This window comes from Triturus cristatus, chromosome 5_2, assembly GCF_964204655.1.
Source record: "Triturus cristatus chromosome 5_2, aTriCri1.1, whole genome shotgun sequence".
Lineage (NCBI taxonomy): Eukaryota > Metazoa > Chordata > Amphibia > Caudata > Salamandridae > Triturus > Triturus cristatus.
In genome coordinates this window covers 743,602,590-743,617,298 of record NC_140588.1, presented here as the reverse complement: position 1 = coordinate 743,617,298, position 14,709 = coordinate 743,602,590, and the positions used below count along the sequence as shown (strand labels likewise).

Below are 14,709 nucleotides of genomic sequence, written 5' to 3'. Positions count from 1 at the left end.
TGTTGAAGGGTTACCATGTGAAAATGGTCTGAATGTATGTAAGTATTTAGAGGTCTGAGATCTAGGATAGGTCGTAGAGTCTCGTCTCTCTTTGGAATCAAAGTACAGGGAGTAGACCCCTAAATTTTGTTGATTGATGGGGACCTGCTCTATGGCTTGTTTTTGCAGGAGGGAGATTACCTCCTGTTTTAGTAATGTAGCATGTTCTTGAGACATAGGGCGTTGCCTGGGTGGAATGTTTGGGGGGGTAGATGTTAATTCTAGGCAATACACTGAATGAATAATTTGGGTCACCCATCTGTCTGAGGTGATTGTCTCCCAGACGTGAAGGAAATGTTGTATTCTGCCCCCGACCGGAGTGGAATGGTCTGGAGGGAGCAGGGGAAAGTCATTGGGTAGGTGGTGTGGCAGAGCGGGCGGTATTTGTCTTGCCTCTGCCTTTATTATTATTACCTCTGTATCCGCCTCTTTGATAACCCTTTGTGAAGGTAGATTGAGGAGGGGATTTGTAGGACTTGGATGCACTATCCGAGGAGTAGCCCCTGCCCGTGCCCAGAAAGAGCGGCGAAAAGAGCGCCTAGGAGTGTGTGACTGTAGGGCTCCCATGGATTTCGCCGTGTCAGTATCTTTTTTCATCTTCGAGGGCTTCATCAACTTTTGGGCCAAATAGATGATCTTGGTCAAATGGGTGGTTCAATATAGAGGCTTGTACCTCCGGTTTAAAACCTGAAACTCTGAGCCAGGCATGGTGACGGAGAAGGACACTGGTGTTTATGGCCCTGGAGGCTGTATCTGCTGCATCTAGGGCACAGCGTATAGAGGTATTAGTTATTGTTTTTCCCTCTTGGATCAGTTCATTAGCCCTATTCCTGTATTTTTCAGGGTGATGGTGCATGATGGTCTCTAGCTCATCATAATGCGCCCTGTCGTATCTGGCCAATAGCGCTTGCGTGTTGGCGATACGCCATATATTGGCGGCTTGTGACGCAGTGCGCTTCCCTGACGCGTCTAGGAGCTTGGACTCTTTGTCAGGTGGTGGTGCTTCGCCTGACGCCTGACAATTTGAGCGCTTCCTAGCTGTAGATACCACTAGGGAATCCAATGGTGCGGGGCCTTTAATGTATGAAGGGTCTGTGGAGGCGGCTTTGTATTTTTTCTCTATATGGGGGTTTAGGACCCTGGCCCTGACTGGGTCTTTAAAAACCTCCGGTGCATGTTTGATTACTCCCTTTAACAGAGGTAGAATGGCAGTAGATCTATGTGCATTATCGAAGGTGTCTAGGAGAAAATCTTCCTCCACTGGGTCAGTGTGAAACTCCACCCCGTGGTAATGTGCCGCCCTTTGTAGTAGGTGATGAAAACCTAACGAATCTTCAGGTGGGGATGGCCTAGATGGGTAAAGGTCATCCTGTGGGACATCTGGGATGTCCGGATTGTTATAGTCGTCCCATGGGTCTGGAGATCCAGTAGGGGTGGGGTCTTGTGGCACATCTGCTGGATCATAATAAAAGTCTCCTAGATCGTCTGGGACTGGAGACAAGGTTGGAGAACGATGAGGCAGGGGTGGAGAAGGTGGAGGTGGGGAGGGTGGAGGAGGTGGGGAAGGCACCCTGAAAGGGGAGGTAGCAGTGTCCTTCCTCTTTGGAGGTGGAGGTGGAGCTGGTTTGTCCAAGTGTCTCTTTTTTGAAGACAGTGTCAAATGTCCAGTTTTTGGTTCCTTGGCAAGTGTCTTTTGCAGAGGATCCGGTGTGAAGAGTTCTTGCGACACTGGTTGTTCGGTCGGCGCCGAAGTTTTCAGGGCCGACGGCTTTTAGGTTTGTCTAAGCCGTGCTACTTTGGGACCTCTGATTTTTCGGTCGGTGCCGAAGAAGGCTTCGGCACGGGAGTGTCGGTGCCGAGGGCCTTGTGATGTTTGGTCGGCACCGAAAGGGTAGATTTCGACACCAAAGGCTTTGGTGCTGGGTTCGATGTGGAGGTGGAGGCCGATCTTTTCTTCGGTGCCGAAGGGTGTTTTTCGGTACCGCTGGTAGGCTGGCTCGAGCCCGAGCTGCCGGAAGGCTTAATAGGCTTCTTTACCGGGCCCGAAGGTGGGGTGTGAGAAGCAGTATCCTTGGTCTTGCCTAGGCCCGAAGGCGAAGGTGTGACCGAAGCCTTTTTGGGTATCAGCGTGGGTGTGGGAGGGGGTATTGTACTCACGACCCTCTGCGCCGGGGTGATGTCCTCCACATCGGAGTCGTCGGCCTCGGAAGCACTGACGAGGTCGTCGTCCTCTTCTTCGATGTTCTGCTGTCCCGGAGCTTCGACGTTTTCCCCGAAGATGTCGACTAGAGCGGAGGTCGAGGAGTGCGCCATGTTGCGTCTAGCCCGTCGATCTCGGATAGTCTTTTTAGATCGAAAAGACTTGCAGGCAGGACAGTCTCTGGCCTCGTTTTCAGGGGAGAGGCAGAGGTTGCACACCTCATGAAGATCGGTGTGGGGAAACTTGGACCCACATCGAGGGCACTTCTTGAAGGGAGTTCTTTCCATCAGCCGAGACCGGAGCCGGAATAGGCCCGAAGGCCGCCGTCGACGACCAGAATCGAAGAAGTGTCGAAGAGAAGGTGATTAAGATGATTTATTATCTGAAGGATCTCGATGAACGAGGATTTTTGCGTCGATCGTTGAACTGGAAAAGTTCAGAACCGGAGCGCGAAGCATTACATCCGAGCCCGATGGCGGAAAAAAACAATCTGAGGATGGAGCCGAAGCCCATGCGCAATACGAACCAAAGGAGGAGTCACCAACCTTGTGACTTCCAAAGACTTTCCAAGAGGCAAAACAAACTGCAAACATCCGGGCCCAACACCAGATGGCGATCTATGCACAGTGTATAATCTGCAGCTCATATGCCTCGAACATGTATGTTCTACAAATTTGCCCAGACCTACGGGAGTGCACCCACTTGAACTATGGATACTACATATTGTTAAATTTGATGATAAACATATGGGCCCACATGGTCAATGTCAAAAACAATGGGAGAGCATGGGAAGGGGATCGTCCGTATCCCCTGTGTAATATAGGTTAAACAATGATGGACGAACCCAATTTATGAGTGGCACTATCACTAGTAGGCAGTGTTTGGAACCCACTAAAAATGATTTGTGATGCAACTAAAAAAAGAATTAATTATCTTGTAGTTGTCTATGTGATAGGTCTACATGTTTCAGCCTGCAGGAGAATGTAGGGGGGGCTTTCTTCAGGAGCGTTGAAAGTGGTGAGTGGGAAAGTGAGTAGTGCCACGTGAAAAGTGAAAACAATGAAAAACTAGTACCTACACACGCGCTAAGGTGTGTGGACTACGTGTCTACGTACTTACAGCCACTTATGAAAAAAGGACACTATGGTCGAGATAAAGTGGCTGACCGGGACTCGGGAGGAGTTCTCTCCTCTGTCAGACTTTGGAATCAGAGCGTAACCCGCCAAAAACCTGTTGTGGTCTCCCGTCGTCCCGGATGGGACGACGGGACAACTACAAGATAATTAATTCTTTTTTAGTTGCATCACAAATAATTTTTAATCATATCCTGAGCTGCCAGTAATAAAAATAGAGAGGCAAGGATTCTCAGAGATATTTTTAATTCACATCAAATCACATCACATCTTTGCACCACACCAGCTCCGCTGTAATCAGGCATCGTAGCACAACCGGGGGGCATTCGGCCACCCGGTTGGGACCCCAATGATGAAGCATGACACCGACTAGGTTGGTGTGTGAGGGGTCTTTTAACAAACCCAGTGGGTTCCAAACACTGCCTACTAGTGATTGTGCCACATAAATTGGGTTCGTCCATCATTGTTTAACTCACATGGTCAATCCAACATCCTGGTTCGTTACAATTGTTGGTTTACAAAAATATGATAACCGCATTTACACAACATAAATATGCTCGAAGCGTTGTTACATTTGAAATTGATTATGGTAGTTGTAGTGTGTTTAAAATAATGAATAATCCACTAAAACAGCGCAATTGTGGGACAAGTTAACTGATGGGTATTTAAGAGTGGCGGAATGATTTTGGACAGGTATGCACTTAGCAATGAAGTTTGTAACGGGTGAAACAAGTATATGAAGTTGACGAGTGTAAATTGAGCAGAGAATGCACGTGTAATGAAATCATTCACAGTTTGAAGAGAAATGAATGGAAGTCAAAGTAGATTTGAATCAACTGTTGGAACGTTGTGTTAATAGGCAGGAAGCAGGTTAATGGGGAGGAGAGATTCGCCAGTACGTAGTGGGGATGATAGAAGGAAATCATTTGGGACAGGGAACACTCGAGTTAGTGATAATTTTAGAAAATGGTTAGATGAGATTCACATACCCATTAAGTTGTTCGCCATGCAATTGTGGGGGAGGGGTTCATAAGGAACGTTTATAGTGGCGTATTGCACATTGAATTATGAAAAGAATCTAAGCATGTTGGTAAAAGATACTAATTGGTTATTCTATCGTTTATTTACAGTGACCCCTGATGAAGGGCACTGCGCTGCATTAAACAAACACTGTCTGACGAACCTCGCAGAGGCCGGAGGAGCACAGTCTAAACATTAAGAATACTTGAAAAAGGCGTTTTGACCGCATGTGGGAATTAAATTAGAGAAAATGAGGATAAACTGTGGAAAATGAAAAGGAAAACTTGAGAAAAAGATTAGATGAACAAATTACACACTATTGCATGACGCAGTTTATGCAGTGCGTTTGGTTGGGGCGAATTGAAGCCCCGTTTCAATTTGTTCACAGGTGAGTTTCTGCCATTCAAGACTGAGTTCTCTTCTCGCTGGTAAACACTTTCCCCTGAATTTATTTTATCCTGCTTTCAAAAATATATTTTTCTGTTGTGGTTCTCCGGATGATTTCTCCATGTTGATGGAGAATCCAAGTAAGAATAAAGTATCTATTATTTGTTGGATGTGTTCCTTGCATTTCTGGAAGGACTTTGCTCTCACCAGCCAGTCGACTACGTAAGGGTTAGGTGTATGCTCAGTCTCCTTAGATGAGCCTTCACTGCTGCTAGACACTTGGTGAACATCCTTGGAGCCGATTTGATTCCGATAGCCAGAACTACGATCTGATAGGCAGTCTTGTTTAACACAAACCAAATGAATCTTTTGTTGAGTATTCATTGGGATGCATAAGTAGGCATCTTTCAAGTCTATTGTAGTCATGAAATCTTCCACTTGTAGTTGAATATGAGAAAGAGCCCTCTTTCTTGCATGGTATGCCCCCACTTTTTGCTGAATTGCTGATGTGCTTTGACTGAGTGTGCCCTGGGCTCCTGCCACTCAGGTGCCCAGGACCTGTGTTCCTTCCCTAAAACTAGATTTGGAGGCTAAACCCAATTGGTACCCCTGGCCACAGGCCAGCCCCTGGTAAATGGTACCACAGGTACTCAGGGCACTGTGACCAGAGAAGGCCCCTAAGGGCTGCAGCACTTATTGTGCCACCCTTAGAGGCCCTGTCTCCTGACACTCACACACTGCCTTTGCAGGCTGCGTGTCGGCTGCGTGTCTTGGTGCAGAACAAAGCAAAGGGTCCACATGGCCCACATCCCTGTGTGCCATGTCCACAAACCACTGCCATGGCATACATCAGTCACACCTCTGGAAGGGTGCCCTATGCCAGTGGTGAGGGTACAGGTGCATGAGCCCTGTGCCCCTACAGCACCCAGGTCCATTCCTAGGCACTGTAAGTGACGTACTGCCATTAAGAGTATATGGTGCTTGGAGTTTGTCATTACGAACTCCACAGCACCTTATGGCTACACTGAAGACTGGGAAGTTTGGTATCAAACTTCTCAGCACATTAAACCCACACTGATGCCAGTGTGGGATTTAATGTAAAATGCACCACAGAGTGCATCTTAGAGATGCTGCTTTTGTGAGCCTCTCCAGACCATTTTCTGCTTTCAGCAACTTTTCCCCACTGGTTCTACCCCCCACTCTAGGTGGGAGAACCAGCGGGACAAACAAGTGAGAAAGAGAGGTGTGCCCACCCCTGCCAACTCCACCCCTAAGGTGGGGGAGGCGAGGTGAAGCACAACCTCGAGTCCCCGCCATCTTGAGGATGGGGAGCCCTGCCCAATCAGGACTAGGCTCCTACCCCCCTTCCACTGGAGAGTGGCAGGATAGGGGGTGTACCCACCCCAGGGAAGGGACCCATTGGTCCCTGCCCTTTACCTACCTGTAACGCCCCTAAATTTAGTATTTAGGGGCACCTTGAACCTTCCCTCCTCAGATCCCAAATCCAAAACAAGCAAGAAGAACAAGAAGAAAGAAGACCTACCGTGCAGCTGCTAACAAGAGGAAGACATCTACTGACTTGGCCCCAGCCCTACAGGCCTGTCGACCCTCGAACCTGCTCCTGGTAAACCTCGGCGTCTCCAGTGGTCAGCAACCTCGAAAACCATGGAGGACCTGACTGCCTTGTGACTCAAAGACTGGGACTCCCACGAGCAGTGGTTCTGCTCAAAGCAAGTAACAAACCCCTAGTGTCAGACAGGAACCGCGACTCCTGCACACACTGCACCCGCCAAGCCTGGCCTGTGCCGGAGTGGACAAAGACCACGAGGACGTCCCCCCGGAGACTGTGACCCAGAATCCAGAACCCAAGTACCCTTCTCGACGCTCATGACAACGCCTGCAGCCTCAGAACCAGGGACCCCGCCAATCGCGACCAGCAGAGGGTAAGATTTCCCGACACCAAAAGGCACCCCTGCACCCGGCACCCTGCCAACATCCGAAATTTCTCTTTGCGGATGAACTTGTTCAAAAACCTCAGGTCCAGTATTGGTCTGTACTTCTGGATAGGACCTTTTTTTCGCAACAGAAAGTAGCGGGAATAAATTCCCTGTCTTTGCGGAGGAGAAGGAAATGCTTCTATAGCGTCTTTCTTTAGCAGGATGTTCCCCTCTGCCTGTAGCAAGTGTGTTGGACATACCTTTCTCGAGGTGGTACTGATGGAGGTGGGTACCCACTTGTCTTTTGTGATCTTTCGGCACTCGTCTAGGTGAAACATAATACACTCCCCCCCCCCCCCCCCCCCCCCAACCATAGTGGGGAACGGAGATGGGGGAAGCCAGTGCTCATTGTTTTGCAAGTTGCTTTGTTGAGGAAGGTGTCGGTCTTGGAGTTCCCCTTCCTCGACCTGGTCGAAGCTGATGGCAATGCGACCTGGATTGATGCTGTTGAGTTGACCAGTGAGGGGCTTGAACCCTACATTGGAAAAACAGACAGTCGTATGGTTGGTACTTGCATTGAAAATCCATACGCTTCTCAAGGCCGACGCCTTCAAAGTGTCCAACTCCAATTTCATCTTGGACATCTCATCAGCGGCATGGGTGCCAAACAAGGAAGTACCATTGAAAGGAAGATTCATAATTCTTCGTTGTGCTTCCAGTTTAAGGCCAGTGAGCCGCAACCAGGCTGAACGTATTGCACAAATGCCGTGGGAATATCCATGTGCTGCCAAATACGATGCATCCGTAGCTGCGCTAATGACCTGGTTTGCAACAAGACCACCTTCCTGCAAAATCTCATGAAAGTCCTGCTGGTCTTCCTTGGGCAGCTTCTCTGTGAATCTAGCCAAAGAGTCCCACAGAGACCTGTTGTACCTCCCCAGAAGTGCTGAGGCACTAGCCACGTTCATGAAGGATGCCGAGGTATTGCATATTTTCTTCCTCAGAGAGTCCATGTGCTTACTCTCCTTCTCAGGAGGGACTGAAGACTATGTTGCTCCTGGATGTTTTCCTGGCTGCTGCCACTATAACAGAATCCGGTGGTGGATCTGTTCAGAGGAACAATGGATCCTGGTCAGGGGCCTTGTACATTATTTAAATGCGTGGGGGAGCCGGGCCCTCTGCAGCTGGAGTAAAAAGGGTATGCAGTGCTGGTTCAATTAGCCCAGGAACCAGAGGAAGTAAAGGCCTTGCCGAGGACCTATGGTGTAGTGTCTCACATATTACAGATGAAGTAGTCGGCACAGGCATGTCAATGCTCAACATATTGGCACCTCTGCAGAGGACTTCATTAAAGGTGACCATGTCGTCCACTGGAGACACCCTAGCTGAAGGGGTAGCAGACAGAGTTGGTGAGTAGTCTCTCACCGATGACCTTGATGATGTAGACCACGAAGGTGACCTTTGCCGCCTCCTTCGTGACCTGGAGGAAAGGCGAGATCTCGACCGTCTGAGTGGTGTCCTAGATCGGGATTGTCAAGCTGGAGGAGACCTAGTTCTCCTTGGTGATCTGTGTGGGGATCTTTCCGTAGATGTAGCTGGAGGAGGACCAGAAGAGATTCAGGTAGGAAAATACGTTCGAGAGAAGTCTAAACCTGGACTTCTGGGTGGAACTCTCCAATATCGAACACTCTGTAACCATCTTGGAGAGAGGTAAACGGGAGGTGTCTGTTTCCCAGTAACCAGAGATCCCTCTGGCGTGATTTGCATGATATTAATGCCTAGAGAAGAAGATGCTTCCCTAGACTCCGATCGCCTGGACCTTGAGATCGATTTCGGCATTCCCGGTACTTCCACTGACCACGAGGGGGGCCTAGACGACGTGATGCCAGTCGCCGCTGTAGGATTTTTTTTTAGCCGACAAGGACAGTCTATGCTGTTCCTTCTCTGGATAGACTGCGGAAATGTCAATCTACGTGGAACGCTGGACTGGAGCCGGCAACACTGACGCTCTCAACGTCGACCGCCTGTGTGACTGTGGCAGGGTCCTCAACGTCGACACTCTCAACGCCGGCTGTGCCGGCAGCGGTGTTCTGGACATCGACCGTTGCATCGACATCAGTGAGTGGTGACACAGGAGTTTTTAATGTCGACCCAAGTTTCGACCTCGACTTACTGAGAGCCCGAAGTAATGGGTCTCGACATCGACTTGCCTTTTGACGGCGGAGGCTCTGACCGCTTCGACGGTGATCAGTCCCTCAACGTAGTCGCATGTTGTGTATGTTTTTCTGACGTCAACCGTGACGCTGAAGGGTAACAGTCAGGTATCTGCTTCTTTTGGGATGCTGGAGAAGCAGAACGATGTCGCTTGTTCTCTGATCTGTGTTTTGAGAGGAGGGCTCTTTCAAAGCATGGGGTGTCCCAAGGCAACTTTTTGATCCTTTTGCTCTCTACAACAAGGCATGTAACTTTATCTTTTCTCTGTCTCTAAGTCTTCTCTTAGAAAATAGCTTGCAATAATAACACTTCTCTGGATTGTGTGAGGATGGCCAACACACAATACAGACTTTGCCATCTTCTTCCCACAGGAAATATACAATGCATCTTAGCCAGTTGAATGATTTTTAGACTGCATGTTTATGTATATACATGTATATATGTATGTTTGAAGGTACTACGCACATGTTTCTGGACTAAAAATACACATGTATGTATTTTTTATATGCCCTGGAGTCCCCGCACGTGGGCGGTACTATTAGTGCTTATGAATATTGATGATTATCCCCTGGAAGAGAACTCAATGCACTTCCAGTCAAAATCCCAACAAATACTAGGCAAAAAGCATGGCATGACCATGTCACTTTCCTACACCTGTGCATTGCAGATTTCAAAGAATGTAATCATGAGGCATATGTCAGGCAAACTATGAAGAAAAGGGAAATGGTTTCTTACCTGTAGCAATGGTTTTGGAGCTTGAAGTCTTCCTGGATTCACATGATGCGCCTTATTCTGCTATCTAGTGGTAGGGTCCATACTGTCCCTTCTCTCTCTTATTTTTTTCGCTTGGTCATCGACCAATGGTGGGCAGTACCGTCCTGCTATGACACAGAATTTAAGTTCCTTTTGTTTTTTGCCAGCTCCCACAGCGCATGAACATATTAGCACTGAAGGCAGGTTGCATTCGCAGTGCAGAGGGCAAGACTATTGAAGTAACCACCGGGAGGTGCTTTGGGAAATGTGTTTAGGTTTTGCTTTGGGGAAATAATTTGGACTACCACTTTCCACAAAAGGGTGAGAGAAGTAAGTGGGGTCACTCAGAGTTGATAAATAGGGTCTGGCTATCTGTGGAACATTCGGGCGGGGACTAGGTCGGGTAGGTGCCAAGACGCACCGGTTATACTTCAAAACCCCTGTTACGACACGGGATTCCAGCACCCCAGCCCATGGAGCAGTCATCCATGAAACGCGAGGTCATTTTCTAAGGGGCGAATCAACGACTAAATTGTGGCTGAGGTGGAGTTGCACACAGAGCGAGCCCGCCCTTAACACACGAGGGGGCCAATACCCCCTCTGCACTTTCACTTAGCACTGCACTGACTATTTATTATTGGTCCTGAGGAAGCGCCAAGGATCTGTCTGACCGTCTGGGTGCAAAACATGTCGACCTGACCATTTCAGTTACCTAGGGCACCTCCCAGCCCAAAGACGTAACGCACAGCGTTTTGTTTTTTTAGCATGGCAAAGGGACCAACACAGTAATAAACCTTATTCGGTACCATTTAGCCATTTTTACTTTTTATCACACACTCACTCACTGTGCACATAGGACCCATCCCCCAACACACCCGCATTCATCAAACGGCTGTTCTCTTAAAAGATCTCCGCCAAAGTGACCCTTCGGGGGCCCTGTAGGGCATTGCAGCGCCGGCCCAACGAGGAAAAAACGCCCGATGATGAAGCATGACACCTCTCGTGGTGTGTGAGGGCAACAAGAGACAAAGTGTGTTCTCCCCCTTACATAGTGGATCCCAGACCTAGACTTAACCAAATTCTGTTTCAGTTCCAACACGTTTCTCTCCTCCCCTCTGTGTGAGGTTGACTTTTTAGCACCCACGCCAATGGAACAGTGACCCCCTTATTTGGTTTAATATCTGTGGCTATTGTCAGGAACATCTGTTGATGCCTGCGAAATCCCACCCCAAAGATGTATGGTCCCCCTTAGACATGTTTCCTAGTGCCCAAACTGGAGAGGAGATAACTATAGTTGCTACGGAACAAGAGGAGAAAGATCATCCAGTGATCCCTATCACTGTGAGTCAGGGTCTTTAGATATCTAAGTTAGATCGCTTTGTACTGAGTGCATCTGAGACAGCTTCATAGATACCTCAATAATGGAGACTTGAAACCGTTTCCTCTTGCTCAGTGGCTATCCCTATATTTTTTTTCACTGTCCCTCCCTCAGCGTTGCAGGAGAGCATTACAGTACTGAGTATTTTGAACTTGTACTGGCTAGCACATGGTTTTCATTTGTTTTGTCTGACAAACTGCAATAAAAAGAATTTTTAAAAAACTACAAAAAACGACTCCACTACTTAACAGCCCCTCCCTCAAAAACTGCTTAGAAATTTGTGTTTCTAATTGAGTAGCATGCTCTTACATGCTATCCAAAAAAGTTGACCTCATTATCCACGTTATTATTGAACTATGTTCAAAGAGAAAAAATATCATCTGTTCACATGACTAAATAAACAAGAATAAACAATCTAAAGGTTAAAGCAGGTGGGAAATTAAAAATCAGTTATCTTACCCCAATTTTATTTGATGCTTTTATCCAGAAAAAGTGTGTTCTCCCTGGAAGAAGGCTGCTCACTGTACATGTATGGTCTGGACCCCGGTAAACTGCCTGGCGCTCACCATGCTCACAGTGTGCCATCTCTAGCGTATACTCTATTATTGCCGACCCTCCGTCCACAGGAGGAGGATCTGTAACATTAAAGTTTCATAAAAATTCATCAGAGAATAGACTTTTCATATCACTGCGTAACAAGTACTTACTATTAACAACTGGTGTAATAGCAATCTAATGTATAAAATGCAACAATGTACTTTTGCTCAAATTTACGATACAATTATCTCTCATTAGATGTAAAGTGTTTACATTAATTGAAGACATTAAGAACATGAGGGCACGCTAGTAGTACCCCTTTTAAATCTAATGTTTGCCTTCTTAACTGAGTCACCGGCAGAATGATTTAGCTGGATGCCCAAGTGCAGGGCTTCGGTGGAATGGGATCACTCAAGATAGTCTTCGTCAGTGCAGACATCATTCTATTAATTCTCAATTAATATCTATTAACATGAGAGCAACTACTACTAAACTCAGCATGCTACTAATGAGAAAGATCTATTGCAAGTGTCATTGTCATTGCTAGATTATGGTTTTGGTCCATGTAAGTCAATCACTCTTGGCAGTGCCCACAGGATTGAGGTATGCTCTAGTGTTTCTAAGGCATCCTAGGCCCTGGGCACCCCCCAACTTTTTGTTGACTGGAACCGGGGGTAACTGACTGACTGACCCTGGGCTCTGCCTAACCAGGCCCAGGGCCAGTGCTCTGCCTAACCAGGCCCAGGGCCAGTGTTATGCTGAAGATACTTAGAATATGTTGAAAACACCTACATGCACTAGGGTATACTAAGGGTTGAGGTACCCCTGTGATTGGCATGTGCTACCCCATAGGACCCTCGTACATAATAGGGCAGTGGGATTGAAACTACCTCTCAGTCCCTAGTATATAATAGGGCATAGTAGTTTGGAGGCCAGCAGCCTTTCTGCACTTGCATTTGTGCACTGCTGAAGCCTGAAGTCAGTTCAAAAGAGGCAAATTGTGCCCAAACTCGACTTTGGTGTTTGGGGCACTTAAAAATGGTTAACCTACAATGTTTGTTCATATTAGGTACCCCCAGAGTCTCCTCTAGGTGTTCCAGGGGTGGGAGGGCAGGTATTTATATGGCGGCCCCTATAAAATGAGTTTTATATGCCCTGGGTTAAGTGAAATGGCACATTTTACTCCCCACATTGTGATAAAGTTTTGCCCAAAATCGACTTTGGTGGTAGGAGCACTGTGGAGGGAAGATCTGCAATATTGTTTAATATTCTGAACCCCTAAGGTCTCCCCTAGCTGTTCCTGGGGTGGGGGACCAGTAGATATATGTAGAGTACTTATAAAATATGTTTTTATAAGCCCTAGCGCCGGAAAAATGGCCCGTCATTTTTCCCATTGCAAATCCCATGCCACATAGGTTTAACATGGCAAGAAGTTATTAACTAATATCTCTTGATAGGGGAAGGCTAAAAATTCCATTTTCGTTTTGGTGTCATTTAAAAGATTAAAGATAGGTCCTATTTTCATAAATTGGTGCTGGATTTTTATTCTGTGTTGTGTCTTAATGATTTACTGAATTGGTGTTTTTAAATGCTTTACATACCGGTCTTTGAAGTTAAGCCTTCCGGCTCGTAGCCAAGCTACCAAGGGTTGAGCAGAGGAATAATTTTTAAGATCTATTCTGAGACCTACACGGTGTTAGTGACCTTTTTGCCAGTGGCAGATATATATTTGCCCCTACTAATAATCCTCTTTCCAACATCCAGAAATAAGAGTCATCTGGAAGTGAGGGAGCATGCGATTGAGGGAGATTGAGATAGCCAAATTCTATGACCTTAGGAGCCAAATTGCTAGATTGAGTTCCTTGGCTTCTGAGTGACAGATTTCTCCATGATTCTGAGTGAGAAGGTCCGGGCTGAGGAGTAGCTCGGGGGTAACTGCTTGTAGTTCTTGTAGTGTTGTGAACCAGAACAGTCAGGCCCACGTGGTAGCTAATGGTATTAGTGTGATAGATGTTTTACCCAGCTTCCGAATCAGAAATGGAAGAAGAGGGAGAGGCGGAGAAGCATAGGCAAATATCTATGGCCAGTTCATCCATAGACCATTGCCATTGGATAGTGGGTGTGGGAACCTGGAAGTGGAGTTTGGGCATTTTGCATTGTCCGCTGTTGCAAACAGATCCATTTGAGGAAATACCCACTTGTGGAAGGAATGAAGGAGGACTTGAGTGTGGAGTCCCCTCTCGTGGACTTGCTGCCCCATCCTGCTGAGGTCGGCAAAATCACGGTCTGTTCCTAAAAGATGTTCTGCTAACAGATGAATGTTTTGATGTTGAGCCCAATGCTAAATGGTCTGAGATAGCCTGATATTTTGTGTGTTCTCAATACCATAAATAACAAATATTACTATTGGAAATGTAATTTTACTATCACTAGAATGATGAAAGGCTGAATTACCCTGGAGAAGAGTTGAACCGGTGATCTACAGAGTCTGTCTGGCCTGCAGGGCAGTCTGCCACTGTCAGGAGGACTAGTCGCATAGGCCAGTATGTGGCCAGATATTTTTTTGCTGATTTCTGGTCTGGTGGTTCGGTGCATTCAGTCACACATCTTTAAAACATCTATACAGCGTTTTATTACAAGTGCAAAACTGCCTCTATTTGCAGAATGTGTACCACATTTTAGGACTCACTTACACGATACATGAGCTCTCACTTGCAAGCGATATTGTATACAAGGGGCTTGCAGCCCGGCCGTTGCTTACTATTCATTGGTTACATCATCCTCATTTGCTAACTTCCAATTGCCCACTGTCTGCCTGCTACACTTTCTCTTCTTTTGGCTGCAGCATGGCCAAAGAACTGAGTGCTTTAGCAGGATTGCTGTTTTTCTGCTGATTGCACTGCGATTGAGGTATTTTTATTTTTTATATGTAAGAAAGTGCCCTCTTTTTGCATGGTTGCTCCCACTTTATGCTTTATTGCTGATGTGCTTTGACTAAGTATGCCCTGGGCTCCTGCAAAAGAGGTACCCAGGGCCTATGTTCTTTCCCTAAAACTGAATTAAAAACAAAACCCAATTGGCACTCTCTGGCCACAGGTCATCCCCTGGTAA

At 47.0% G+C, this 14,709-nt stretch overlaps 1 protein-coding gene across 1 annotated transcript in view; it reads right to left on the bottom strand.

Moving 5' to 3' along the window:
* LOC146829211 (fibronectin type-III domain-containing protein 3a-like) overlaps positions 1-14,709 on the bottom strand; it is a 608,949-nt gene that overhangs the window by 293,881 nt on the left and 300,359 nt on the right. Inside the window, exon 20 of the mRNA XM_085607850.1 lies at positions 11,521-11,696. Within this exon, the coding sequence (XP_085463976.1) occupies positions 11,521-11,696 (176 nt within the window). The remainder of the gene's footprint in view (positions 1-11,520; positions 11,697-14,709) is intronic.